Source organism: Sturnira hondurensis, unplaced genomic scaffold (assembly GCF_014824575.4).
Source record: "Sturnira hondurensis isolate 20B ecotype Veracruz unplaced genomic scaffold, ASM1482457v3 Scaffold0018337, whole genome shotgun sequence".
Lineage (NCBI taxonomy): Eukaryota > Metazoa > Chordata > Mammalia > Chiroptera > Phyllostomidae > Sturnira > Sturnira hondurensis.
The window spans coordinates 1,771,402-1,798,847 of record NW_028090968.1 but is presented as its reverse complement, the minus strand read 5'-3'; the positions used below and the strand labels follow the sequence as shown (position 1 = coordinate 1,798,847).

Genomic DNA, 27,446 nt, shown 5'->3' with positions numbered 1-27,446 from the left:
TAGTTCAGATGTAGCTTACCTGGCTTGCTCTGGGTGGGGCGGCAGTGGTGGAGCAGGGTCATAGGTTATTGAATATTTTACCACATTTTTTGCTTCAAAACTTTTTTTCCTATTTTCCACCTCTAAAACCTAGGTGCGTCTTATGGTCCAGTGCATCTTATAGTCCTAAAAATACGGAACATTTGTTCTTTGTTCCCATTTCTGGCACTGAGCTCCTAAAATTTCTGGTATTTTCAAGGTGATGATATCCATAAAAGTGTCTTTTGTTATGTCAAGTGAATCTTGGAAAGCACCAAGCTTAGGAGCTGGTTGCCAGGAGAAACCCCCACCTCTGGGGAGGGGAGAGGGCCTGGAGGTTGCGTTCAGTTGCCAGTGGCCAGTGGTTCAGTGAGTGACACCTGTGTAATGAAGCCTCCACAAAACCGCAAAAGTACAGGGTTTGTGGAGCTTCTGGGTCGGTGAACACTCGGAGGTGCTGGGAGAGTGGCCCTCTCTAAAAGAGTAAGATAGCTCCACGCCCTTCCCCACATACTTCCTCATCTGTTTTTCTTCCACCTGGCTGTTCCTGAGTTATATCCTTTAAACATTTAAAATTTTTTATTTTATTTTATCCTCACCTGAGGACATTTTTTTCATTGTCTTTTAGAGAGAGGAAGGAGGGGAGAGAGAGAAGCATCAATGTGAGAAAGAAACATTGATTGGTTGCCTCTTGTATGTGCCCCAGTTGGGGGATTGAACCCACAGCCTAGGTATGTGCCCTGACTGGGGATTGAATTCATGACCTTTCAGTTCATGGGATAATGAACTGAATGATCCAACCAGCTGAGTCACACTGGCCAGGGCCTGCGTTATGTCCTTTTTAGGTAAACTGGTAATCTAGTAAGTAAAATGTTTCTCTGAGTTCTTTGAGCCACTCTACCAAATTAATGGAGACTAAACAGGAGCTCATGGAACCTCTGAGATATATAGCTGGTTAGTCAGGAGCATAGGTGACAGCCTGGAGTTGCCACTCTTGCCTGAAGTCAGCGGCTGGTGCAGTCTCGTGGGACTGAGACCCTAAGCCGTGGGATCTGATGCTGTCTCCAGGTAGATAGTAGCAGAATTGAGTTGAATTGTAGGACACCCAGCTTGTGTTGGAGAATTGCTTGGTGATGTGGGAGAAACCCACACATTGGCACCTACCTAGCCAGTTGTGAGGATGAAGTCACATAGGGCATATAAAAATGGCAGGCATGTAGAAATGTTAATTTCATCCTGTATAAAGAGGTCCTTGCTCCTCAGGGAGGAAGTCTGACTGGGACACTTGTTACTCAGCCCGAGACACCTACCCATGCAGGTGGTAGACTGCGGTAGAGTGGAAGGGCACCAGTGAATTAGTGAGCCTTGTTACTGTTCTTTTTTTGCTCTCAAAGGGACGATTGGATGTGGAGGATTTATTTCCATATAACTCTGGGCATAGTTCTCAGTCCCATTTGGAAAATGGAACTTCTTGTATGTGTCTCTTCTTACATCATTCTCCTCCAGGAATCTAAGCCTTATGTTCACCAAGAAGTAACGGATAATTGGAAGATATTTTTCTTAAAAGGCCAGGTGTTATCTTTGAATACATTTCACTTTTATTTACTGTCTTAGGAAAAGTTTTAGGCAAGAATGTGGGGTGTTGGCTGGTGATCGCAGGTAGAGAGTTCAGCTGGTCGGATGAACATCAGTAGCAACCTTTGAAAGGATGGTACATTGGTGTATCTGCCAGGGCTCTTTGGTAAAAAGCAATAGAAATCTGTTCCAGTTGAGGATATTGTGATCTTATGGAATTGATGGCAGGCTAGATTTTGGAAACAGGAAGAAGTGAAGACATTTTTGGAAGATTCATAAGCTGCAAATAAGAGCCCAGAAAAGGTCTCCTAGCAGGAATGGTGATACAATTAAGGCCCCACTACTGGAGTGAACACTAGTTGTTTCCTGATTCTCTGTCTTTCTGCTCAAGATTGACATTCTAGGGAGGATGCACCTGATTGTTCAGTCTCAGGTCACTTGGCCACCTCCTGGCCACCAGCAGAAGGATTTGGCTGAAGGAGTTTCCTGGGACCCCAGTGGCTTGTGTAGTGCAAAGAGTCTATTTGGGTTCACCATCCCAACGAGACAGTAGACAGGGAGTAAGAAACAAACCTTTAAAATGACAGCTGGGTGCTGTTATGAAGGTGGAATAAATACAGGGTGGCCAAAATTCCCAGCAGTTGTCCCCTATCACTGCTGTATGGTAATGATATTCTTTCTTGTGACAGCATTGTCTGGTTTGAAAATGCTGACGTCTGTGTCATCCATCGCATTTGATCCTCAAAAGGACCCCAGGAGAATAAGAGGGGATAAGTTTTTTACTTTCAGAGGCATAAAAGCTTGGGGGCTGGTCATGTGTGCAGCATGTATTTACCATCTCGTAAGTGGCAGTGCTGGGGGCACAGGCAGGTTGTGTGGCTGTTAGGCAGTCGAATGGTACTGGAACACGGACTTTGTATTTCCAACATGGTCTTCACTCACTGACGCTACATCCTCTTGTTTTTCTAGCAGAGTTTTACAAATCAAGAGATTTGTATCACTGCAGGTACTAAACATGATTTTTTAAGTGCTAGAAGTCATGACATTAAGTTCCTTTCAATTGTCTAGTGGCTTAGTTATTTTCCTCTAAATTTTTTTTATATCTCACTTATTTGGGGGAAAGACTTGGTTTGGTATTAGTAATGTTAACTTGAATGCAATGAAATTGCTAGTATTTGATTGTTTTTGATCTATAAAAATTACAGTATCATACAGTTCAAAGTGACACCCTTTAGTAGCCCCCTTCCCCCTTTAGACAGAGTGCGGGTTTTAGGCTCCGTCTTCTTTTCAGGGCTGCTCTGTTTAGAGCCCATCGTGCTGGCTTTCCATTGGCAACAGCCATAGAGTTTTTCCTTTTGAAACAAGCCTAGGAGAAAAAGGTGAGTCAAATCAAGACAAGAAACTAAGAGTACATGTCCTCAGATGTGACAAAAGTGGCGGAGGTGTTTGTGACTGAAGTTTGGGGGAGTGCTAGCCAGACTGAAGCTGTTGTTTGGTTTTAGGGCCTGCTTAATGCACAGTGTGTTTCTGTGCAAAACCAAAATGCAAAGTGTGAGTGAGTGTAAGTGCACACACGCACATGGGAGAAAGATCTGTTTCATATTGCTAGATTACAGGGCAAGATGCAACAGCCCTGATATGAAGTGTAAAACAACAATTACACGAAGTGACATGACAGGCAGAGCTTGTTTTTTTCTGTCAGATGTTATCCTTAGAAACCTTATCAGAAGGCAGTGGTGACAGTCACTGGGCTCCATCATGGATGTTTGTCCTCATCCTTTTCTGTTGGTGTTGTTTCCTGCTCCGTTTTCCCCAAGAACAAAGGCCCATTCTTGTGCTTTATTAAAATTATCCCACATTCTGTCCGTCAGACATGGCCTGTAGAGAGGCTGTGACATCTCATTTGATATAATGGTCCAAGAACTCAGCAGGTTCTGGAAGTGACCTCAAAGACTAGATACATTACTGTTCCACAGAAGCATCTTCTTTCCATGTGGAATTACAAAACATAACCTGGAAGTTTTTCTTTGGAGTTATGAGTAGCAACCCAAATCGCGGGGTAGCAGAATGATTGTGGAATTTGGAATTCAGACTTTGAATTCTTGTGTTGCCAGTTCTGGGTTGTGTTGGACTGTGGGCAAGATTCTGACCTTGTGCCTCAATGTCTTCCTCTGTTAACAGGGATAGTACAAGTAACATTCATCTCCTAGACTTGTCGTTATTTCATGGGCAGCCCTTAGAACAGTGCTTCACAGCCAGTAAGTGTCCAGATATTATTAGCTGCAGTTATTGTCATTATAGTTTTATGTCCAGGGTCTTGACACTTGGTGAGTATTCTCTGTACACTGAATTTCTTTGCCGTAATGGGTGGCAATGAGTTGGCTTTCTGTATCCCTCTCAGAAAGGTTAGAAATAAATTTTTATCATCTTTTCATTTGGCTATGTCTGAAGAAATCAGAGAAGAGCATTTTTCTCCTTTACAAGGCTTCCAGGGAAGAGTGGGAGGAGTGATTTGTTTTGGTGATTTTTCTGTACCTGTTGAGGAATTAGAAGCATTTTTGAACTTTTTAGGAAGATGAAAAAAACAAAATCAGCTGCCCGTTGCTATTCCCTAATGTTATTCTTAGTGTAGTGGAAAACTGTCACATGTATTCCTCTGGACTCTTATGAAACCAAATGGCTTTTTCAGGCATTCCTTTTCCTGTTTTGAGTGTCTCTGGATCTTCATCATGTGATTTTTGCCTTCAGTTTGTCACAAGTTCCTTACCAGCCTCTTATTAGTTTGAAGCATTGACTAGATACTCTAATTTTTCAAGCCTGTCAAAAAATTCTGAATTTCATTAATTAGATTCTTTATTCCCCCACCTTGAGTACTTTATTTCTACTTCGAGGCTCTATAATAGATAATTCCACATTGCTGCTTCTTTTACTTTACTATATTCATCAAATAAATTGACTTTTGGGGGGAAAAAGGGTAATTTTAGCAACTAGAAAGCTCTAGGGCACTTAGCAATTCTGAGCACATTTCCATGTGTGAGTTTTAATATGTATATACATATATTGTTGATATTGATAGTTGCTGAGAGCAGTGCTTGGCCCATAGGAAATGATACGTCAGCACTGCCACGATCACCATCCTGATAGTGGAGAAAGGCCGAGAACATGAAGTATGAGCTTTGGTGTCAGACATACTTATCTATAGCCCACGTGGCCACAAGTCACCAATTGCCAGCTGTGTAATTTTGGACTTAGCTGATCTAGATCTCTGGTACACCATCTGGAAAATCAGATGATGATCATGTTGCCCATTCCTACTGAGGATTAGGTGTAATAATGTTTGCTTGGCATGCCCAGTAAGAACTTAATAAACTCAATTTGTTTCCTTTCTTTGTATAGATGTATCAGTGTTTGGATAATTCGGAAAGTAAAGGCTAGAGTGATTGCTCATTAATTCCTCCAATCAACAGATATTTATTTATAGATCACTGTGTTGGCATTGGGATGCAGACTGGATGAGATGGTTGCTGTCCTTAAGGAACTAAAAAATTGAATCAGGGAGATAGAATTGTGGCATCATGGTGGCCTGTAATAATAATTACAGAGTCCAGACATGAGAGGTGTGTACTGGATCTTTAGTGGTCAAATGGGTAGGACGGGAATTCCAAGGGGTGGGAATAGCAAATGTGAAGTTGCAGGGATGTACAAGCGAGTGGTGGGCTCATAGATGATGTGCCATATGTGTTGAGGGCTGGGATGGAAAGTCAAGAATTTTGATGTGGTTGTGTGAGGGGGTGAGCTGTGTTTACATATGCCTCCACTGTGACTGGAAGTCTGGTGTTTGTTTCTGAAACTATGGGTATTTGTATTCCATTTTCACAATTTTTGCTATTTCTGTATATAATCTGAGCCAGAGATTGGCTTGAGGTAGAATTTCTAGGCCCTATCTAGTCTGGTGTTGTCATAGGTAATACCATCAGTGAAATCAAAGACTGATGGCTGGTTACATTATTTTCTGTACACATTGAAATGGTTAACATAAACATTGTTCATCTCTGTTCCCCCTAAAATTGTGTCCTGTACTATATACACATAGCAAAGTGTGGTATGGGTAAGAAACGAAGATAAATAATGACATAACTTTACATTTCAGGAGGCTGGCTTCTGTTCAGGACCTCAGAGGGTTGGGTGGGGAGGAGCTGGAGTCCGGGAGGACAGTGAGAGGTGGCTCTGCGCAGTGGACAGCTGAGTCAAAGTGGTTGTATTGGGGGAAGAGACAGAAGGATTGAGAAGCCTTAGCACTGAGCCTTGGTAAGATTGAATGACTGATGGACATGGGGCATGGGACGTAAATGCTCTAAATCTACATGTGAACTGAAATCAGGAAAAATGCATGTTTTTTATTTTTTTAAAGCAAGCTTTCGGTGTGCAGTTTCTTTCTCTTAGTCTGTGGGCTCTGGTCAAAGTGGAGATTCTATTGGCCATCGACTTAATGTCATTTTTATGTATCCTCATTTCCCATTTATTCACTCCTGCATCTAGGGGCTCTTGTGTTTCTCTGTTCTTTTTCCCCTCTTGATTTACGAGCTTCTTCAGCAGATTTCTCAGCTGTTGTCTTTTGCTCTTCATTGAAGCTTTTCATCTGACAAGACAGTTCCAAGCAGTGTTCGCATCCAACTAAGAGTTGGAGGTCTGTCTACCCCAGAGAATGCAGTTGTTGTGTTTCTATTGATAACTTTTGGAAATGGCCGGATATTGTGATTTAACCCATTTAAAAATGACTATTTTTCTAGTTTCTGGTTCCTTTGGTAAAAACATTCATTTGATTTCTTTTACATGCCTGTAGGCCATCCTAAGATCTTCATGCTTACAGTATCTTGAAAATTCCTGCCTTGTGAGTTTTCACAGTTACCAAGTTTGCATTTCTTTGTCTAATTCTTTTCTTGGCCTTTTTATTCTCTATCATGTTTTTCTTCCTCTCATTGGATAACTTAAGTTAATGATGAAAAATTATTTATTTAATGCTTTTTCTTCCACATTCACATAATCTTTCATAAATAAAATATGCATATGTATATACACATGGGTTTTATTGCCATTGTTTTATAAAAATTGAATTTTATATGTATATACTGCATCTTTATTATCTCTTAGCATTACTGTTGAAATCTTTCCAAATAATAGTTCTTTTTTAAAAGGCTGCATTGTATTGCTTGCATGATGCAGATGTACAATTGCTTGTGAAGTAATACTGCTTTCGTGTCCAATTTTTATTACTATGGACAATGAACCAATAGACATCTTTGAGCATCTTTTTTTCCTTTTCTTTGTTGTAAAGGGAGAGGGAGGGAGGGAGAAAGAAAGGGAGAGAAACATTGATATGAGAGGGAAACATTGGTTGTATGCCTTCCATATGTGCCCCGACTGGGTCCAAAACCCACAACTCAGGCATGCGCTCTAACTGGGAATGGAACCAACAACCTTTTGGTTTGCAGGACAATACCCAACCAAGTGAGCCACACCAGCTAGGGCATGTCTTTTCTTGTATACTGAGGATTTTATTTCTTTAGCTTAGATTTACAATAAGTTGGGTTGCTTTGTCAAAGAGAATATGTGTTTATTTTTTATAGTTGTGGTCAGGTGTTTTTCTAGAAATTTCTACCAGCAGTGCAGGAGTGTACCCCTTTCTTTCTTGCTTAAAAGTTTTAAGTATTGTTTTGAGGTTTTGTCAGTCTGATGGGTGACAGGTGGTGGCTCACTGTCACTTTAGTTTGCCTTTCCTTGATTGCTAATGAATTTCAGTTATCTTTTTAAAAATTTTTGTTGATTACTAGGTTTTACTGTTTTGTGCACAGCCTTTTCATATTATTTTCCCAATTCTTATTGGATTATTTGCCCCTTTGTCAATTTGTGAGAGTTATTTATATATTATAGTAATTGATTAACCTTTTGTCTGCTTTCTGCACTGTAACTTTTTAAAAAATTTATTTTGTCCATTACCTTTGTAAGCACAGATACTATTATTTATTATAATACCAAATTTAAAAATCTTTACGTGGAGGAACAGGGACTTTCGGTCAAGATTGTGGTGTAGGCAGATATGGCTCATCTCCTTGCACAACCACATCAAAATTACAGCTGAACCATAGAACAGCCATCACTCAGAAAAGTCAGAAATCGAGTTGAATGGAAGCCTGATGACTACAGGGTTCAAGAAACCACATCCATCCTGGTAGGAGGAGGGGAGATGTGGAACAGGGTGCACTAAAGGAGTGCATCCTCTTCAAACCATTATTATGTGAAATATTAAAGGGACTTACTTAAGAAAAAGAAGATCAAAGCTATGAACAATAAAATGATAATAAATACATACCTATCAACAATTGAATCCAAAAAGCAAACTAAGCAAACAAGAAGAACAGAGACAGGATCATGGATATAGAAAGCATTTTGATGGTTGCCAGACTTGAGGGTGGAGAATGGGTGAATAGGTGAGGGGATTAAGAAGTACAAGTAGGTAATTATAGAATAGCCATGTGGATGTAAAGTACAGTAAAGGAAATGGAGTAGCTGAAGAATTTATATGCATGACCCATGGACATGAACAGTGGTGTGGGGATTGCCTGAGGGAGTGTGTGTGTAGGGGGAGCTGGGTGGAGGGGGCAAAGGGAGAAAAATTGGGACAACTGTAATAGCATAATCAATAAAATATCATTTTAAAAATTGGAATTTTTTTTACATGCTTAAGTGTTTTTTAACTGATAATACCTATTTACCAGTTTCTGAGTTTTCATTATTTTAAGATCTTCCCTAACATGAGAGTGTGCATATGGTCTTTTCAATTTTCTTGTAAATTTTTATTGTTTACAGATAATCCTTTAATCCAGCTGGAATTTATTGCTTTTCTGGTCTGTGGCAGCGGTCCCCAATATTTTTGGCACCAGGGACTGGTTCTTGGAAGACAGTTCTTCTATGGTCTGGGGGTGTTGCTAGATGGCTTTATAGCCTGCCACCAGATGCAGCTTAATTGTCACTTGCCACTCACTGATAGAGTTTTGATATGAGTCTGCAAGCAGTTGACTTATTATGGTCTCTGTGCAGTCAAACCTCTCTACTATCAATAATCTGTATTTGCAGCTGCCCCCCAGCGGTAGCTTCATGGCCTCACCTCCACCTCAGATCATCAGGCAGTAGATTCTCATAAGGAGCTCGAAGCCTAGATCCCTCATATACACAGTTCACTGTAGGGTTTGCGCTCCTAATGGAATCTAATGCTACCGCTGATCTGACAGGAGGTGTAGCTAAGGTGATAATGGGAGCGATGGGGAATAGCTGTACATACAGATGAAGCTTTGCTCGCTCATCGGATGCTCACCTCCTGCTGGGCAGCCGGGTTCCTAATAGATCACCAACCTGTACTGGTCCATGGCCCAGGAGTTGGCGACCCTTGGTGTATATGATAAGTCTAGGATTCAGTTTTAGTTTCTTTTAGATGGTTGCCACCTTTCTCACGTATCTTTTTGGCCCTTTATCTCTGGGATGCAATTTACTTTCATTCCCTTCACTAGCACAGAGAGAGATGATGCTTAGGACGAAAGCACATAGGACTGATTGAGAGCACTGTGTTGATTTGATTCTCTGGTCCTAGGACCCCTGGTATAGCAAGGAGTGAGAGGCCCTGCAGGCTGGTGCTGTCATACTGAGGGCGAGATAGATGCACAGCCTCAGCTGTCATCACCCTTGTTCTGGAAGAGTTTGCCTGAATTTTCAGGGATGTTTAAGTCCACCCACATAATAGCAGGTGTACAAGTAATTGAGAGGACATACCCTTTGTATTACTTTTAACTTGCTTAAAAAATCTGGCCATCTATGGCATCTTTATGTATAGTTAAGAAAGAAAAGCCAATGTCAGGTTTAATTGTGTGATTTCATTAATTATGAGGCAAATCAGAATTTCAGAGAACTAAAGTGTGGGGGAAAAGGTGCTCTTCGGGTTGATTAAGTATGGAATCTTATTCTTTTACAATTTCCATATAATATTTTGTAGTGTGGAGTTGCTGTAACTTACTGTTCTCCTGGTAGTGAATGCTCTGGTTGTTTTTGTTTTTGTTTTTGTTTTTGTTTTTGCTGTTGTAAACAATGCCGCAGTAAAAATATTGGTGTATACATATATCTTTGCCTACTGGTGCTTTTATGTTTGATTGTTTATTTAAACTTTTAATTTTGAGATAATTGTAGATTCACATAAGAAATAATATAGGAAGATTCCATTTACTCTGTACCCAATTCCCCACAATGTAACAGCTTCTAAAACTCTAGCCCAGTATTTAAATTTTCCCTAGTTTTACTTATTCTTGTTTGCGTGTATGTATTTAATTCTGTGCGGTTTTATCACTGTGTAGGTTCACTGTCCACCAGCACAGTCAAGACACAGCACAGTTTCATCCCCACAGCACGCTTCCTGTTGTGCTTCTGTATCCATGCCTACCACACCTCTGTTCCCTCCGTCCTCGTTTCTAACTCCTGGCTATCACCAGTCTGTTCTTCATTTCTGTAATTCTGTCATTTCAAGAATGTTATGTAAATGGAACCATACAGTTGTAGACCTTTTGGAACTGGCTTTTCCCCTACTCAGCATAATTGCTGTGAGATCCATCCCGGCTGTTGCATGTGTCAATAGTGTGCTCCTTTTCACTGCTGAGTAGGGTTGCGTGGTGTGGATACACTGTCATCTGTTCATTAAGTCGCTGAGGGACATCTGGCTTGTTTTCAGTTTGTGGTTATTGTAAATAATGGTGCTGTAAACATTCATATACAAGTTTTTTTAATGTGAACTTAAGTTTTCATTTTTCTGAGATAAATACCAAAGAGTGCAATTGCTGGGTTATACAATATAACCCAGCAATATTTAGTTTTATAAGAAACTGACAAACTGTTTTCTAGACTGGCTTTACCATTTACATACCCATCAGAATGTGAGGGACCCAGTTTCTCTGCATTCTTGACAACGTTTCATATTGTCATAATTTTCTATTTTGGCCATTTTTATAGGAGTGTAGGCATATCTCACTGTAGTTTTAATTTGCATTTCCCTAATGGATAATGATGATATTGAACATACTTCATGTGCTAGTTGGTGTATCCCCTTTGGTGAAATATCTGATTTTTACTGATTTTCTAATTAGCGGTGCTTTTATTTTTATGGGATAAATTCCTAGAAGTAGGAATGCTTGCTTGGCCAAAGAGTTTATTAAAAAAATTGTATTTCCGAGAGACTTCCGGCCAAGATGGTGGCGTAGGTGGAAACACTGTACCTCCTCACACAACCAAGTTTAAAGATAACAAAGTTTTAGTAACAAAAACGCAACCAAAACACAGAAAATTGAACTGTATGGAAGTCCGACAACAATGAGCCATTCAGCCAGACCCATAGGAGGGGTGGAGTCAGCGGCTGGTGGAGCAGGGTCAGGCAGAAAAGGGTGGCCAGACTGACCCAGGTGTGCAGGCAGCGGTTGGCAGATCCCAGGTGTGGGGCGGTAACAGGCAGACCCAGTGGGGGCGCAAGGCAGCTGGCTGATCGAGGTCACACATTCGTGTGCAAATAAACCAAGCAAAGGAGCGAGCAGTGAGACAGACCTTGCAGGCTAGGGCCCCAGCAATGGGAATTAAAGCCTAAAAGCACCAATTGGAAAAACTTTCAGGGTCAAGGTGCCAGGAGAAGCTCCCAGGCTCACAGAGAGTTCGTTGGAGAGACCCACAGGGTCCTAGAGGGTGCACAGGCCCACACACCTGGGAGCTGGCACCGGAGGGCCAGGATTGCTTGCAGGAACCAGCAGAGGGGACTGAAATCTGAGAGAGCACAGAACAAATGCATTGCTCCTCTCTGACCCTGCCCCCACATCCAGCATCACAATCCAGTGACTGGGTTGCCCCACCTTGGTGAACACCTAAGGCTCCGCCCCTTGTAGGTAACAGGTGCGAGTAGACCAAAACATCACAGCTCAAGAAGAACAGCTCAAAGCCCCAGAGCCAATACTTCTAAGTGACCAAGAGATAGCGAACCTATCAGATGCACAGTTCAAAATACTGGTGATCAGGATGCTCACAGAACTGGTTGATTTTAGTCACAAATTAGAGGAACACATGAAGGCTAAACTAAGTGAAGTGAAGGGAAATGCACAGGAAACCAATAGTGATGGAAAGGAAACTGGGACTCAAATCAAGGGAGTGTACCAGAAGGAAGTAACAAATGACCAAACAGAAAAAGAATGAAGAAACAAGAATTCAAAAAAATGAGGAGAGGCTTAGGAACTTCCAGGACATCTTTAAATGTTCCAACATCCGAATTATAGGGGTACCAGAAAGTGAAGAAGAAGAGCAACAAGAAAGGGAAGAGGAAGAGCAAATAAGCAACAAGAAAACTTATTTGAACAAATATTAAAGGAGAACTTTCCCAGTCTGGCAAAGGAAATAGACTTCTAGGAAATCTAGGAAGCTCAGAGAATCCCAAAGAAGTTGGACCCAAGAAGGAGCACACCAAGGCACATCATAATTACATTAGCCAAGATTAAAATGAAGGAGAGAATTCTAGAAGCAGCAAGAGATAAGGGGACAGTCACCTACAAAGGAGTTCCCATCAGACTGTCAGCTGATTTCTCAAAAGAGACCTTACAGGCAAGAAGGGGCTGGAAAGAAGTATTCCAAGTCATGAAATTGAAAGACCTGCATCCAAGATTGCTCTATCCAGCAAAGCTTTCATTTAGAATGGAAGGGCAGATAAAGTGCTTTTCAGATAAGATCAAACTCAAGGAGTTCATCATCACCAAGCTCTTATTATATGAAATGTTAAAGAGACTTATATAAGAAAAAGAAGATAAAAAACAAATAGCGAAAGGACAGCAAACTCACAGTTATTAATAACCACACCTAAGAAAAAAAAGCAAAGTAAGAGGACAGCTAGATCAGGAGTGGAACCATAGAAATGGAGATCATACGGAGGGTTAGCAACAGGGGAGTGAGAGGAGGAGAAGAGGGGAGAAGGTAAAGAGAATAAATAGCATAGACGGTAGGTAGAAAATAGGAGGACGGCAAGAATATTGTGGGAAATATAGAATCTAAAATACTTGCGGACTTCTGCCAAGATGGAGGTGTAGGTGGAAACACTGTGCCTTCTCCCACAACCAAGTTTGAATACAACAAAGGTTTAGTAAACAAAGACACAGCCAAAGAACTGAAAATTGAACTATACGGAAGTCCTACAACAACGAACCGTTCAACTGGGACTGGTAAAAGGGGCAAAGCCAGCAGCGGAGCAGCGTCAGGCAGGAAAGATCCCTGATCCAGGCACATAGGCAGCCAGGATAGCAGCGCAGACCCAGTGAGGGTGCAGGGCAGGCTGACTGTGGTCACACATTCGCACGCAGATAAACCAGCAGAGTTAGCAGTGAGACGGACCTCGCAGGCCCCAGCAGGGGGACGGAACATGCGGGCCCCAGTGATGGTGGCAGCTGCAGTGGCAGCGGGAGGTGGCAAATGGACCGCCATTGCTTTCCTTTGACCCCGCCCACACATATAGTGTCACAACCCAGCAACTGAGTTGCCCCGCTCTGGTGAACACCTAGGGCTCCGCTCCTCATATGTAACAGGCACCAACAGTCCAAAATATGGCTCAAGAAGAACTCAAAGCCCCAGAGCCGCTAACTCTAAGCGAAAAAGAAATAGCGAACCTCTCAGATACACAGTTCAAAATACTGGTGATCAGGATGCTCACAGAACTGGTTGATTATAGTCACAAATTAGAGGAACATATGAAGGCTAAAGTAATTGAAATGAAGGGAAATGCACAGGAAACAATAGTGATGGAAAGGAAACTGGGACTCAAATCAATGGAATGGACCAGAAGGAAGAACGAAACATCCAACCAGAAAAGAATGAAGAAACAAGAATTCAAAAAAATGAGGAGAGGCTTAGGAACTTCCAGGACATCTTTAAATGTTCCAACATCCGAATTATAGGGGTACCAGAAGGGAAAAAGAAAGAGCCATGAGTGGAAAACTTATTTGAACAAATAATAAAGGAGAACTTTCCCAGTCTGGCAAAGGAAATAGACTTCCAGGAAATCTAGGAAGCTCAGAGAATCCCAAAGAAGTTGGACCCAAGAAGGAGCACACCAAGGCACATCATAATTACATTAGCCAAGATTAAAATGAAGGAGAGAATCCTAGAAGCAGCAAGAGATAAGGGGACAGTCACCTACAAAGGAGTACCCATCAGACTGTCAGCTGATTTCTCAAAAGAGACCTTACAGGCAAGAAGGGGCTGGAAAGAAGTATTCCAAGTCATGAAATTGAAAGACCTGCATCCAAGATTGCTCTATCCAGCAAAGCTTTCATTTAGAATGGAAGGACAGATAAAGTGCTTTTCAGATAAGGTCAAATTCAAGGAGTTCATCATCACCAAGCCCTTATATGAAATGTTAAAGGGACTTATATAAGAAAAAGAAGATGAAAAATATGAACAGTGAAAGGACAGCAAACTCACAGTTATTAACAACCACACCTAAGGAAAAAAAAAGCAAAGTAAGAGGACAGCTAGATCAGGAGTGGAACCATAGAAATGGAGATCATACGGAGGGTTAGCAACAGGGGAGTGGGAGGAGGAGAAGGGGGGAGAAGGTACAGAAAATAAGTAGCATAGACAGTAGGTAGAAAATAGATGGGGGGAGGGTAAAAATAGTAGGGGAAATATAGAATCTAAAGAACTTGAGACACGTGGACATAAACTAAAGGGGAGGGAATGGTGGGGGAGGGGGTGTGCAGGGTAGAGGGGAACGAAGGGGGGAATAGAACAACTGTAATGGCATAGTCAATAAAATATATATTTATAAAATTGTATTTTCCGATTTTTTTGCAGAAAGATATAACAATTCATATTTGCATTCCTATCAACAGTATTTAAACATACTCTTGCTAGATCTATGGTTTTAAAAATGATTGCTCTAAGTTGGTATTTTAGTATTGTGACAATTTTGTTGGCCATTAGTGAGATTGAATATTTTTTCATGTTTATTGGCCAACTACATTTCCTTCTTTTGTGCTTTGTTTGTTGATCTTTAATTTTTTAAAAACTTTTTGAGTTTCTTGGGGTTTTTTAAAAAAGTCTTTATTTATTTTTAGAGAGAGGAAGGGATGAAGAAAGAGGGAGAGAAATGTGCGAGAGATACATTGATACATTGACCCTCACACATCCCCAACTGGGAACCCGGCCACAACCCAGGCATTTGCCCTCCTCTCTGGGAATCAAACTGCTGACCCCTTGGTTAGAAGGCGGGCACTCAGTCCACTGAGCCACACCAGCCAGGGCTTGTTTCTTGTTTTTTTCTTACCCACTTGTAGAATGCCCATCATGTACTATAGCTATTAATCCTTTTTCAGTTATATGTGCTATAAACATGTTCTCCAGTCTTCATTTATTGTTGTACTATGTTTATGGTGTCTTTTGCTGTGTAGAAATTTGAAAACTTTATGTAGTTAATTCTGTGAATCTTTAAAATTTTGGTTGTAGAGTATCTTGGCCTGAGATTCTTCTGGATTTTTCTGTATTATTTTTATGGTTTATTGTTTTATATTTCTATTTTTCTTTGATGCAGACCTGCCTGTAATTTAGTTCTGTCTGTGCTTTGAAATAGAAATTTACCCTTATTTTCTTTCAGTCTGACAGCTACTAGTGTCAGTGCTACTGGTTAAATAGCTCACTCTTGCTCATCTGAGTTGAGGTCCTACCATTATCATATATAAAATATTTTCACGTTTATTTGGATTTTGGGGGTCTCTGTACTGCTCTATCAGTTTTTTTATCCCTGTATCCAAAGCCACACTGTCAAGTTCTTGTGATTACTATTGGAATCATATTAAATTTATAAATTAATTTGGGAATAATTGACATTTTAATTGTAATTTTCCTGTTCAGGAAAATGGTTTCCCCATTTATTTTGATCTTTATACTTTCTAGGAGCGTATTATGGTTTTCTTCATATAAGGCTTGTATCTTCCTTGCAAAATATTTTTTATTTTACTTTTTTTCCTACTGTTGTAGATGGAATTCCTCTCTCCTATATCATCTACTTAAAAATCAGCTTTCAATGTTTTTATTTGTGGGTTAGAAACACTTTTATAACTTTGTGTAGATGGCTTTTTTTCACTTACCATTATAATCTAAGCTTTAAAACGTGCTACTCCAGCCCTAGCCAGTGTGGCTCAGTTGATTGGCATCGTCCTGCACAGCAAAGGGGCATGTATGCAAGGCAGCCAGTTCGTATTTTCTCCCTTCCCTCCTCTCTTTCTAACATAAAAAAAACACTCACCACTATCTCAAGTTCCCTATAAACATTTTAAATAGTTGCATGGTTTTTTCCTCACCATAACTTTAAACCATATTTCTTCATTCTTTATCGATAGCTCAAGATAGCAGTATTTCTGTTTCTTGAGACATGAATTCTTTTTAAGTATTTGCTTTAGAAAAACAGCTAGTTTCAAAAAGGCATAGAGGTAAGAAAGGCATCATCAGTAATTCTTTTACTGCGTGGCTTTTAAGCTTTTCAGATAATTTTTTAAAGAAATTTTTAGCATAGTTGAGAACATAAGTACAGTTTCATTTATAATGTAATGAAAAATATTACATTTGGCTTATAAGTTTTTGATAAATAATTTTAAGGGCCAAATAGTATTATTACATGCTGTGCTATTGGTTGTTTAACTAGTTTCCCATGTGTTAAATATCTAGATGCTTTTAAACTTTCCATTACTATAAAGAATGTTGCTTTAAATATTTTTATTGGGTTGGCCAAAAAGTCTGTTACATTTTTTTTTCTGCAAGATGGCTCTAGTAGTGCTTAGTTGTCTTTAACTTCATTCCAAACAGTTTCATTGGATTGTATTGTTACAGCTGTCAGATCAATGTGCATTAAAAAAAAAAAACTTATCAGGGGAGAGAATCATAGGGGAAAAGGGGATGGATTCACATGAACAAGTATAAAGGACACATGGACAATAACTAAGGTGGGGGGGTGGAAATGGGAGGGAGGCGGGGAGCACTGAGCGGGGCAGGGCTGGGAATATAAGACAGAAAACTGTACTTGAACAAGAATTAAATAAAAATTAAAATTAAAATAAAAAAACAAAACAAAAAAACTTATCAAAATTTTCGTGTAGCCATTTTAATATTGAAGATAGAAGATATGCAACATTTTCAGTGTATTATGCTTTATTATTTCAAGAAAGGTAAATACACAACTGAAATGCAAACAAAGATTTGTGCAGTGTGTGGAGAAGGTGCTGTGATAGATTGAACGTGTCAAAAGTGGTTTGTGAAGTTTCTCAGTACTACTGACATTTTGGTGAAATAACTCTTTGCTGTGGGGCTGTCCTAGGCGTCGGGAGATGTTTAGTAACACCCCTGGCTTCTACCCACTAGAAGCCATTAGAGGGAGGTAGCTGACATACTCAAAATATCCAAATCAATAAAGTTATTGGTGAAAATAAAAAAATATTTTTTATTTTACAGAAAAAACAATGGACTTTTGGCCAACCCTATATGTTAAATATATTTTTTATTTTTCAATTATAATTAACATATATTATTTTACATTAATTTCAGGTGTACATTTATAGCATAGTGGTTAGGTATTTATATAACTTACAAAATAGTGATCCACCCTTATAAGTCTAGTACCCTCCTGGTACCATATACTATTAAAATATTATTGGCATTATGCTAAGTGAAATAACCCAGGTGTTGAAAGACAAATACCATATGATCTCACCTTTAACAGGAAGCTAAACAACAAAACAAGCAAGCAAGCAAAATAAAAACAAAGACACTGAAATAGAGAACACGGGGACAGTGCCCAGAGGGGCGTGGGGAGGGTATTTCAGGGGAAACAGGGGAGGGATTTAGAGGAACAAATATAAAGGATACATGGACAACAACTAAGAAGGGTGGAAATGGGAGGGATGGGGGGAGCACAGGAGGGTGGGCTGGGATGGGAGTAAAAGACAGAAAACTGTACTTGAACAATAATTAAATATAAATAAATAGATAGAAAAAATATCATTGACTATATTCCCTGCTATACTTTATACCCCCATGACTATTTTGCTTTTTAAAAATATTTTATTTATTTATTTTTTAGACAGAGGGGAAGGGAGGCAGAAAGAGAGGGAGAGTAACGTCAGTATGTGGTTGCCTCTTGTACACCCTGCTACCGGGGGTGGGAGGACCTAGCCTGCAAACCCAGGCATGTGCCCTGACTGGGAATCAAACTGGCAACCCTTTAGTTCACAGGCTGGCACTCAGTCCTCTGAGCCACACCAGCCAGGGCTCCATGACTGTTTTGTAACTACCAATTTGTACTTCTCACTCCCTTCACCTTTTCACCCTGCTTCCGCAGCCCTCTCCATCTGGCCACCATCAGTTTGTTCTCTGTATCTATGAGTCAGTTTCTGTTTTGTTTATTACCTCTTCAGATTCCACATTTAAGAGCAATAAAATGGTATTTGTTTTTCTTTGACCTTCACTTAGCATAATACCCTCTAGGTCCATCCATATTGTTGCAAAAAGGAAAGATTTCATTTTTTATGGCCAAATAATATTCCATTGTATGCATCACATCTTCTTTATCCGGTCGTCTATTGATAGGCATTGGGGCTGCTTCCACATCTTGGCTATTGTAAATAACACTGCAGTGAATGTAGGAGTGCATATTTCTTTTCAAATAAGTGTTTTGGATTTCTTTGGATAAATACCCAGAAATGAAATTGCTGGGTCATAGGTAGTTCTATTTTTAGTTTTTGAAGACCCTCCAAACTGTTTTTCATAATGGCTGCACAAATTTGCATTCCACCCATAGTACATGAGAGTTCCCTTTTCTCCACATCCTTGCCAGCACTTGTTGTTTGTTGAGTTATTGATAATAGCTACACTGACAAGTGTGAGGTGATATCTCATTGTGGTTTTCATTTGCATTTCTCTGATGAGTAGTGATGTTGAGCATCTTTTCGTATGTCCATTGGCCATCTGTACATCCTCTGGAGAAGTTTCTATTTGGATCATCTGCCCATTTTTTAATTGCACTGATTGGTTTTTGGTGTTAAATTGTACGAGTTCTTTATAGATTTTGGATATTAACTCTTTATCCAATGTGTCATGGATGAGTATCTGCTCCCATAAAATGTCTTTCATTTTTCATCTCTCATCATCTTTTCATTTTTTGATGATTTTCTTTTGCTGTGCAAAAGCTTTTGAGTTTGATGTAGTTTCGTTTGTTTATTTTTTTCTATTGTTTTCCTGGCCTGAGGACATATATCAGAAAAAGTATTATCAAGAGAGTTTACTGCGTATGTTTTCTTCTAGGAGTTTTATGGTTTGGGGTTTTACATTTAAATCTTTAATCCATTTTGTGTTTTTTCTTGCATGTGGGGTAGTCTAACCCTGACTGGCATGAGTTAGTTGGTTGAGCATTGTCCCAAAAAGCAAAAGTTCACTGGTTTGATTCTTGGTCAGGGCACATGCCTGGGTTGTGGGCCCAATCCCTGGTTGGGGCACATGTGAGAGGCAACTGATCAATGCTTCTTTTTCTCCCTTCCTTTCCCTCTGTCTAAAAAAAATAAATAAAATCTTTAAAAAAAAAGAAGGTAGTTTAACTTTTTGTATGTATCTGTTTAGTTTTCCCAACACTCTTTTTTGAATAGACTATCTTTACCCCATTGTATACTTTTGCCTCTTGTCATATATTTTATTTTTTATTATTTATGTATATAGTCTTAGTTGAATTTATTGGGGTGACATTGGCTAATAAAATTACATAGGTTTCAGGGGTACAATTCTATAATACACCATCTGTATATTGTATTGTGTGCTTATCACACCAAATTAAGTCTCCTTCCATCACCATTTTTCTTCCAAATACATCTTTTGTCTGTGCTCCCGACCTTTCCCTGTGGTGGTCACCATATTGTTGTCTGTCTATGAGGGTTTTTTTCCTTAATCCCTTCACCTTTTCCACCCAGCCCCCCACCCCTTACTCTCTGCTTTGGCATGTATTAATTGACCCATATAGGTGTAGGTTTATTTCTGGTCTCTATTCTGTTCCATTGCTTGTCTTAAATATTTGTCTGACTTGTATACTATAGCTGAGGATTGATTTCTGCCAGTAATCTTCATGGTTTAAAGGGTGTGAACCTTTTTGAAAACTTTATTTATAAAACATATATGTAGGGCATGGCCCATTTCAAATGATCATCATGTAATGGTCTTGCTTTAGCAAGGCTAGTTGATAATTGTACAGTGTTAGATATGAGATATGACTAGTGCCACTAGTGAACTGATTTTTATGGGCTCAGTTGACTCCATTCCAGGTGACATTGAAGCTTTCCACATGTGGATAACCTAGTCCATTTTCATGCTTGTACTTGATTTTCCCCAGAATGTTCCAGTAAAATTGTAATGTAGTAAAAGTAATTCATTTGAAATCTACCCTTCTGTCACAAGGTTAATTTGATGCAGTTTGTAAAAATGCAGCATTTATTACTGACTGTCTGTTGTTCTAACAGTTACCATGAAGAAAGGCAGGATTTTTAGGAATCTTATTATAGACTAATGTGGCAGATTAAGCAATCTTGAGATCCAGGACAAACTGGATGCACCCAGGAAAACTGATGCATGCAGAATTTTGCACTCAACTGGCTAAGTTCATGCAGTGTCCAGCTGTGCTGGTGCTGGTGCTGGTGCTTCTAGATTCAGCAGGAGTGAGTTATGTCGTTTTTCATTTATTAACTCCTTCATGTCTTCTTCAAACTTTTACTGAGACCTGGAGGGAAGTTTTCAGAAAAAACAGCTTTATTGAAGTCTAATTTGCATATCGTGAAAATCTACACCTTGTTAAGTGTACAGTGCAGTGATTTTTTAATTGTAAATTTATAGAATTGTGTAACCATCAACACACAATCCAGTTTTAGAACATTTTCATTATCTCAAAGAGTTCCTTTGTGCTAGTTTACAGTTTACCCTCGATTTTACTCCCAGCCTTAGGCAGCTACTAACCGAGTTTCAGTTTCTATCCATTTCCCTTTTCTCAACATTTTGTGGAATCATACATGTGGCTTTTGGGTCTGACTTCTTTCCCTTTGCATAATATTTTCAGGGTCATCCATGTTGTAGCCTGTGTCAGTACTTCATTTCTTTTCTTGCTAATAGTATTCCAGTGTATTGATACACCACATTTTAAAATTTATATATTTTAGACTTTATTTATTTAGATTTTTAGATTTTTAGAGGGAGGGGAAGTGAGGGAGAAAGGGAGGGAAAGAAACATTGATGTGTAAGGAAACATCAATCAGTTGCCTCTTGCACACGCCCCAACTGGGACCAGTCCCACAGCCCAGGCATGTGCCCTGACTGGTACGCAGAACTTTCACTTGGCAGGATGACACTCAACTGAGCCATGTGGGTCAGGGCAATACACCACATTTTATTTGTCCCTTCCTATGGTAAGCAGCTGTATGCCTAAAAACTTCCTTGATTGGTGCTTTTGAAAACATTAACATATTCACTGTTGATTAAGCACACCACTTAATTAACAAAACGCGCCCCAATACATTGACCATATAATAAAAGTTAGTTTAGTTTGATAAATGCCATGGAGGCAGCCAACCCATCACGTAGTGCCAGAGAGCATTTAGCAGAGAGCGTTCTGGAAAAGAGGAGGACCTGCGGCGAGAAAATAGATCCACTAAAGCAAGTGCTCTTTTCATTTTGCAGGAATTATCATATCAATGAATTAAGATGAGAAGAAATTAAAACCTTAAGGTGACATGGTTATAAATCAGTGCCTGTAGTGTGCTTACCACAAGCTAAAGGGCTGCGGATTCATAAAGTTGGACATGTGTGTTCTTGATTCACTATTCTTAATTGACCTGGATTTGGATTACAAATTATACAAGAGCTGCTGAGATGCATCTCTCACCTAAATATATTATCAAGTCCATATTCTGAGTTCCCTGAGGGGGGAAATCATTTTGGTCATGATACCCACAGTAGCCAGACATTGTGCTGGGTGCTGGGGCAACTAAGATGAATGAGGCATGATCCTTGCTTAACTTACCGAGAGGAGACAGCTGTGAAAAGCAGACCAGTAACTGGGGGATTGGCCAAGAGCTATAGTAGGAAGAAGCTCAGAATGAGGAAGGATTCAGGGAGGCTTCCTGAAGGAGGAGACCATTTAGCTAAGTCTTGAATGACCAGTAGCTCAGTTACATGGGGAGATGAAAAGGGAATGTGGGGACTGTGTAAAGTAGAATGGCCTTTGGCAAGGCAGGCATCAGAATGAACTAATTATAGGACCACTGCCCACCTGGGTTTTCTGCTATGTTAGGTTGATTGTGACCTGTGTGCATCTGGAAGGGAACACTGCTGATGTAACCCAAACCTTAGGGACTGGGTTTGTGCTGTTTGCCTACATTCCATTCCCCTTAGGGGCCTGGTATTATCCGGAGTTGTCAGGGCAGTTACTTGCGCATTGGAGCTGAGCAAACTGACAGAGATTGCTGAGTTAATCATTGTATTTGCAGATGATTCACTTAAAGGTACAGGCAGGCTATGGCTTATTGTGAAGAACTATAAACACAGCCCAGGGTTTTGTTTTGGTTTTCTACCCTAAGACAGAGCCCTCGTCAGGCTGCATTTTGGTATGCCCCTGTTTTGGTTTCTGTGGAATTTAGATAGTTTTGGTGTCCCAACTTTTAAGAAACTCTAAAAAATATGTGTCTGCATGAATATGTAAAGAGACTAGCATATGAGGGGTGACCCCATAAAACTAGAATTATCTTCTGGGGGGCAAGCCCCTTATAGTACAGGCATCCTCTGCTAGGTGAGTGTTCTAGGAACCCACCTGTATCAGTACCAGCTGGTGTTGTTGTGAGAGGTTGTGTTTGGCTTCAGTGGATTTTTTTTTACATTAAAATTTTTAATTTAATTATTGTTCAAGTACAGTTTTCTGTCTTTTATTCCCATCTCAGCCCCTCTCCCCCAGTGCTCCCCACCTCCCTCCCATTTCCACCCCCCTTAGTTGTTTTCCATGTGTCAAATCCTTCCTCCTTTTCCCCTGAAATTTCCTTCCCTCTCCCCTCTGGTCACTGTCAGCCTGTTCTCTATTTCAGTGTCTTTGTTTTTATTTTGCTTACTTGTTTGTTTTGTTGTTTAGCTTCCTGTTAAAGGTGAGATCATATGGTATTTGTCTTTCAACACCAGACTGTTTCGGTGCATTTGTCCATTTCATTATGGGTGATTTATGAGCACACCTGCCCACAGTTTTTGACCAAAAATGGCATGACTACTGGGCCCCACCCTCTTTGTTCACCCAATCTTGCCCTGAGCGACTCTTTTTTGTTTTCCCAGATGAAAAAAGTCCTCAAAGGGGGAGGTTTTGCCTGTGTGGAAGCGGTGAAACAAAAAAGGGCAGAAGCACTAAGAGGCATCAAAATTGAAGAGTTCAAAAACTGTTTTGAGCAGTGCGAAAAGTCTCAATAAGTGTATTGCATGAAATGGAGAGTGCTTTGAAGGTGACTGAAGTTTAAACATGTAAGAATAAATGCACAGTTTTTAATGAATTCGTTTTTTGGGGTTTCCTTTCATATGCACATATAATATTTAAGAGTGACATATACCCAGCAAAAAGGGTTGTTTTGGTGTGGGGGAGTATCCCAGGACCCTTGGTTCAAGACTAACCAGCCACTTACATACCCATTGAAAAAGCATTTGTGTAGCACATGCTATGTACCAGGTGAAGAGGAGCCAGGAAGTTGAGGTAGGACTTGGAAACCAAATAGTGTAGTTGAGGACATGTGTTAGGTTTGGGATGCTAAATAGGCTTCCTTCCCATGGAGGACCAGCTTCATCATTGGCAGTGGTAGCCTAGAATGCCAGGATGGTTAGTGATGTCTGTCGTGGTCACAGAATTGAGAGTAAAATGTTTAACTGCTGGTATTTGCTGGTGCTGTGTTAGGATTTTCTAGTGTAGACAGATGACTTGAGGGGAGGTTGGATTTGGGAGGGAGAGGATGTTTGTCTTAGAATAAAGCCTGTTTGTCTTAGTGGTATGGGGTGTAGCAGAAACTGCCTTGGACCTGCGCGGGGATGCATAGGGCTGTAGTACAGATGCTGCTGCTATTTGTGTACTTATTGTATTCTGTCTCTCAAAGGTGTTTAAGCCTCAGTTTCTTGAAGTGTAAAATGAAGATAATAATACTTGCCTTACCTATATGATAATGTTGATGAGAGAAGCTAATTAATGAATCATGGGTATGAAAATATTTTACCACCCACAGAACAATAAATCCTTGGAGTGTTATTATTTCAGGTGTGGGGCTAGGTGGGGCAGGAAATGCCTGCACTTAGGAAGGTTGACATGGATGGTGGTGGCCTCAGGACTTTTGCACTGGGCTCCTCTGCCCAGACTGCTGCCTCTTGTCATATTCAGGTTTTAGCTCTGAGGATACACCATTCACACCACAGCTTTTAAGCTGATCCATCCCTTGTCTCCACTTATCACCTCATTGATCTATTTTTTTCAAAGTTCTCTTCAACTAAAATGGTTTGGTTAGCTTATTTCTTTGTGTATCTCCCCTCCCCCCATTAGAAGTATGCAGATGTGGTGAGGCAGACCTTGTATGTCTCATTTCCCACCTTCATTTCATCAGAGCCTTGAGTAGTGCCTGGCACATAGAAGCTCAGGATTTCTTAACTTTTATTGCGCAAGTGAATAGAAGGGTCTCCGAAATCCACAGATCCAACTGGTCTGGGGACCCAGGAGTGCTGGGAGGATTGTTAAAAGTAGAGTGTAGTTGCTGTGACCTCATCCCTTTGCAAACATGTTCCTGAATCTCCCATTTCTTTGGTTATTGAGAAATGAATTCAATTAAATGCACAGTAATTGTAACTTGAATGAAAATTTCATCAACTGTGGATCTGACTTCAAATGTACTCTCTCACAACAAAAGAACAAGAATCATAACTCATATTATTTCTTTAGCATATGTAACAGGCCATGAAATTACACAGTGTTTCCAATTTGGTAGGCTGGTGAATTTAATCTCTTAAAAAATAATCTTGTTCCTTGAACTACATGTGATATGAGTTTGAGTTGAAATGTGTGAATTGAATACAATTAACACCCTACCCCTCCTTACACCAAACAGCTTTGCTTTTAAATTGGCTCCCCCCGCCGCCGCCGCCCCCCTTCCCTGCTGCCTGGCACCAATTCCATTTTCCCTTGTTTCTGGTGAATTGTTATGCTTGCACCAGTCTAATGATTACAGCTAGATGGAGTTGGGCTTCCCTGACTTATGTGAAATGAACAGACATGGGGAGATGTGTGTGGAGTGCCCCAAGGCAGTTACCTGCCTGTAAATCCACGTGTCTAGTATGTTTCTTCACACCTGGCAGTTCACTTGCTCCCCAGAGGTGCTGGGGCCACTCGGCTTGTTTGTCTCCCTTTACAGGGCGGACTGATGAATCATTGGTTCTCTCACAGGGTGACCTGTCTGTGTGCCCAGTTTGAGGCCGTCCTACAGCATGGCTTGAAGAGGAGTCGTGGATTAGCACTAACAGCAGCTGCGATCAAACAGGCAGCAGGCTTCTCCAGCAAAACTGAAACAGGTACTGATTGATGGTCCAGACAATACTGTATTTTCTCTTGCTCTCTCTTTTTATTTTATTTATATTTTAGTGGTGAGCAAGGCAGTCACTGTGGGACTGGTCAGGGTGGGGTGGGCCTGGTGGTGCAGAAATCACATGTAAGGATGTCTGACTTGTCCATAATGGTGTCATCTGGCATCTTTCTTTTAAAGAATATCTGTATTTATCTTACTTTTATTTTTAGAGAGAGGGGAAAGGAAGGAGAAAGAGAGGGAGAGAAATATCAGTGTGTGGTTGCCTCTCATGAGCCCCCTACTGGGGACCTGGCCCACAACCCAGGCATGTGCCCTGACTGGGAATTGAACCAGTGACCCTTTGGTTTGCAGCCCATGCTCAATCTACTGAGCTACACCAGCTAGGCTCATCTGACATCTTTATATAAATAAAGTCATCCTTCATGCAGAATTCCTGGAGCTACATGTTGTAGTCTTTGAGGGGTTTGGGGGCCTGCAGCTGAGGTGCTTATTTCACCAATGTGTGTGGCATTTGCTGGGAAATTAATAATCTCTCTTAATGTTATATGTGGGGATAGCATGGTATTTCATAATTAAATCTGTCTTCAATAACAGCAACAGAAATCACACAGGTCTCTGAGCTTGTAAGTTCTGTTATCATCCATTTTAAGGTTGTCAAAGCATTTCCCATGTACCATGCTCCTGTGTCTCTGAATGGCAGAGATAATGCTAATAATAATAACTATTAACACAAGTATTTAGTGCAAGCCTGGCACTTTATTAGTCTTCTGTATAAATTACCTGGTTCAATTCTCCCATCAGCCCTGTGAATTGTAGGGCCTTCATGTTCTCCACTATACAGATGAGGACACTGCTGAGAGTGACTTGCTTTGGACCTGAACCTTCGAGAGTACCCTGTCATATAACAGCTATCCTGTGTTGATGATCCAGCCAAGAGCTGCATGTTTACTATTTAGGCAGTTACTTGTTAGCCGGTTTCAGTTGACTTGGGTGTCTGCCCAGTCATCAGTGCTGCCAGGTGTAGTCCCCTACACATTATTTAAATGCATTTAACTGCTGAGTGCGCTACCCACCAACAATGAAATAGACCTTTATGCAAACTGTGCATTTGTGTACCTGTTTGTTTTTATGCTCCTTTTCACATCGAATATTGACATTGAATGAAATAGATCTGTATATTTAAGATGAGGTTAAAATATTTTTTTGTTGAATTCAACCATTAGCATCACTTTTAGTACCCTAAAATAAGACAAATTATGAATAAAACAAGTATACATAAAAAAGACCCCCCCAAAAAAAGCCCTGCCCCGTGTTTTCCTCCTCCCCTCTGGTTTAAAGAACATGCTCTTTCAGACACTGCTTGTGGTTGGAACCCTGACTTCCCAAATCTGTCTTCTGACTGTAATAGTGTTAGTGACTCTGCTGAGTAAAATGTGTCGTTTTTGGCTAGTTCGCCTCTTTTCAAAGCTAAAAATCAGTGCTCACCATGTTTGGTGGAGGTGTTGGTGGAAATTCTCTGCTGATGGAACCCTTCGCTATTCTTGCTTTCTCCCTCATGTTGGTGTATCTTCCCTTTCCTCTCTGCCCTTCAACAAATCTTTGATTCCTGTTCATCTCCCCAGTTGCTCATTTTCAGAAGTGAAGGTGGTTCTTGGTGGGGCAGGGGAAAGCTGCAAGAGGGATTCCTGTCACTGTTGATTTTTCTCCTGTGCTCTTGGGTCCCTCCTTTAAAAGTCGTGGATGGATGCAGGGGGCTGGTCAGAGAAGAGCCAGCATCAATGGCCTCAGTTTTCCTGGAAACCACTGCTAACTGTGTGGTCACCTCAGATGTCAGTCTCTGTTGTCTCACATCCAGCATGCTTCCCTGGGCCCCTGCATGGGTATGGCTGAGGGCACTGGGCTGGTTATGAGCTGTTCAAGGGCATAGCTTTTCCCACAGCCCGCCTCGGCTTTCTTGGCCCTTGTGTTTCTCCTCGTTTCTATCTTAGCCGTCTGCGGAGAGCTACCTTAATGAAACCAGCGAGGCTCTGGCTCTGCTTCCATCCAGGAGAGGGCACCTGCTGGCAGAGGCGACCCTGGCTTTGGAGTCAGACTGTGAGGATGACTCTAATAGGACCCTGGGAACATTTGGAG

At 40.6% G+C, this 27,446-nt stretch overlaps 1 protein-coding gene across 1 annotated transcript in view; it reads left to right on the top strand.

Moving 5' to 3' along the window:
• Positions 1 to 27,446, top strand: part of SNX29 (sorting nexin 29) — a 560,470-nt gene that overhangs the window by 25,873 nt on the left and 507,151 nt on the right. The window contains exon 4 of the mRNA XM_037068993.1: positions 25,175 to 25,299. Coding sequence (XP_036924888.1) covers positions 25,175 to 25,299 — 125 coding nt within the window. The remainder of the gene's footprint in view (positions 1 to 25,174; positions 25,300 to 27,446) is intronic.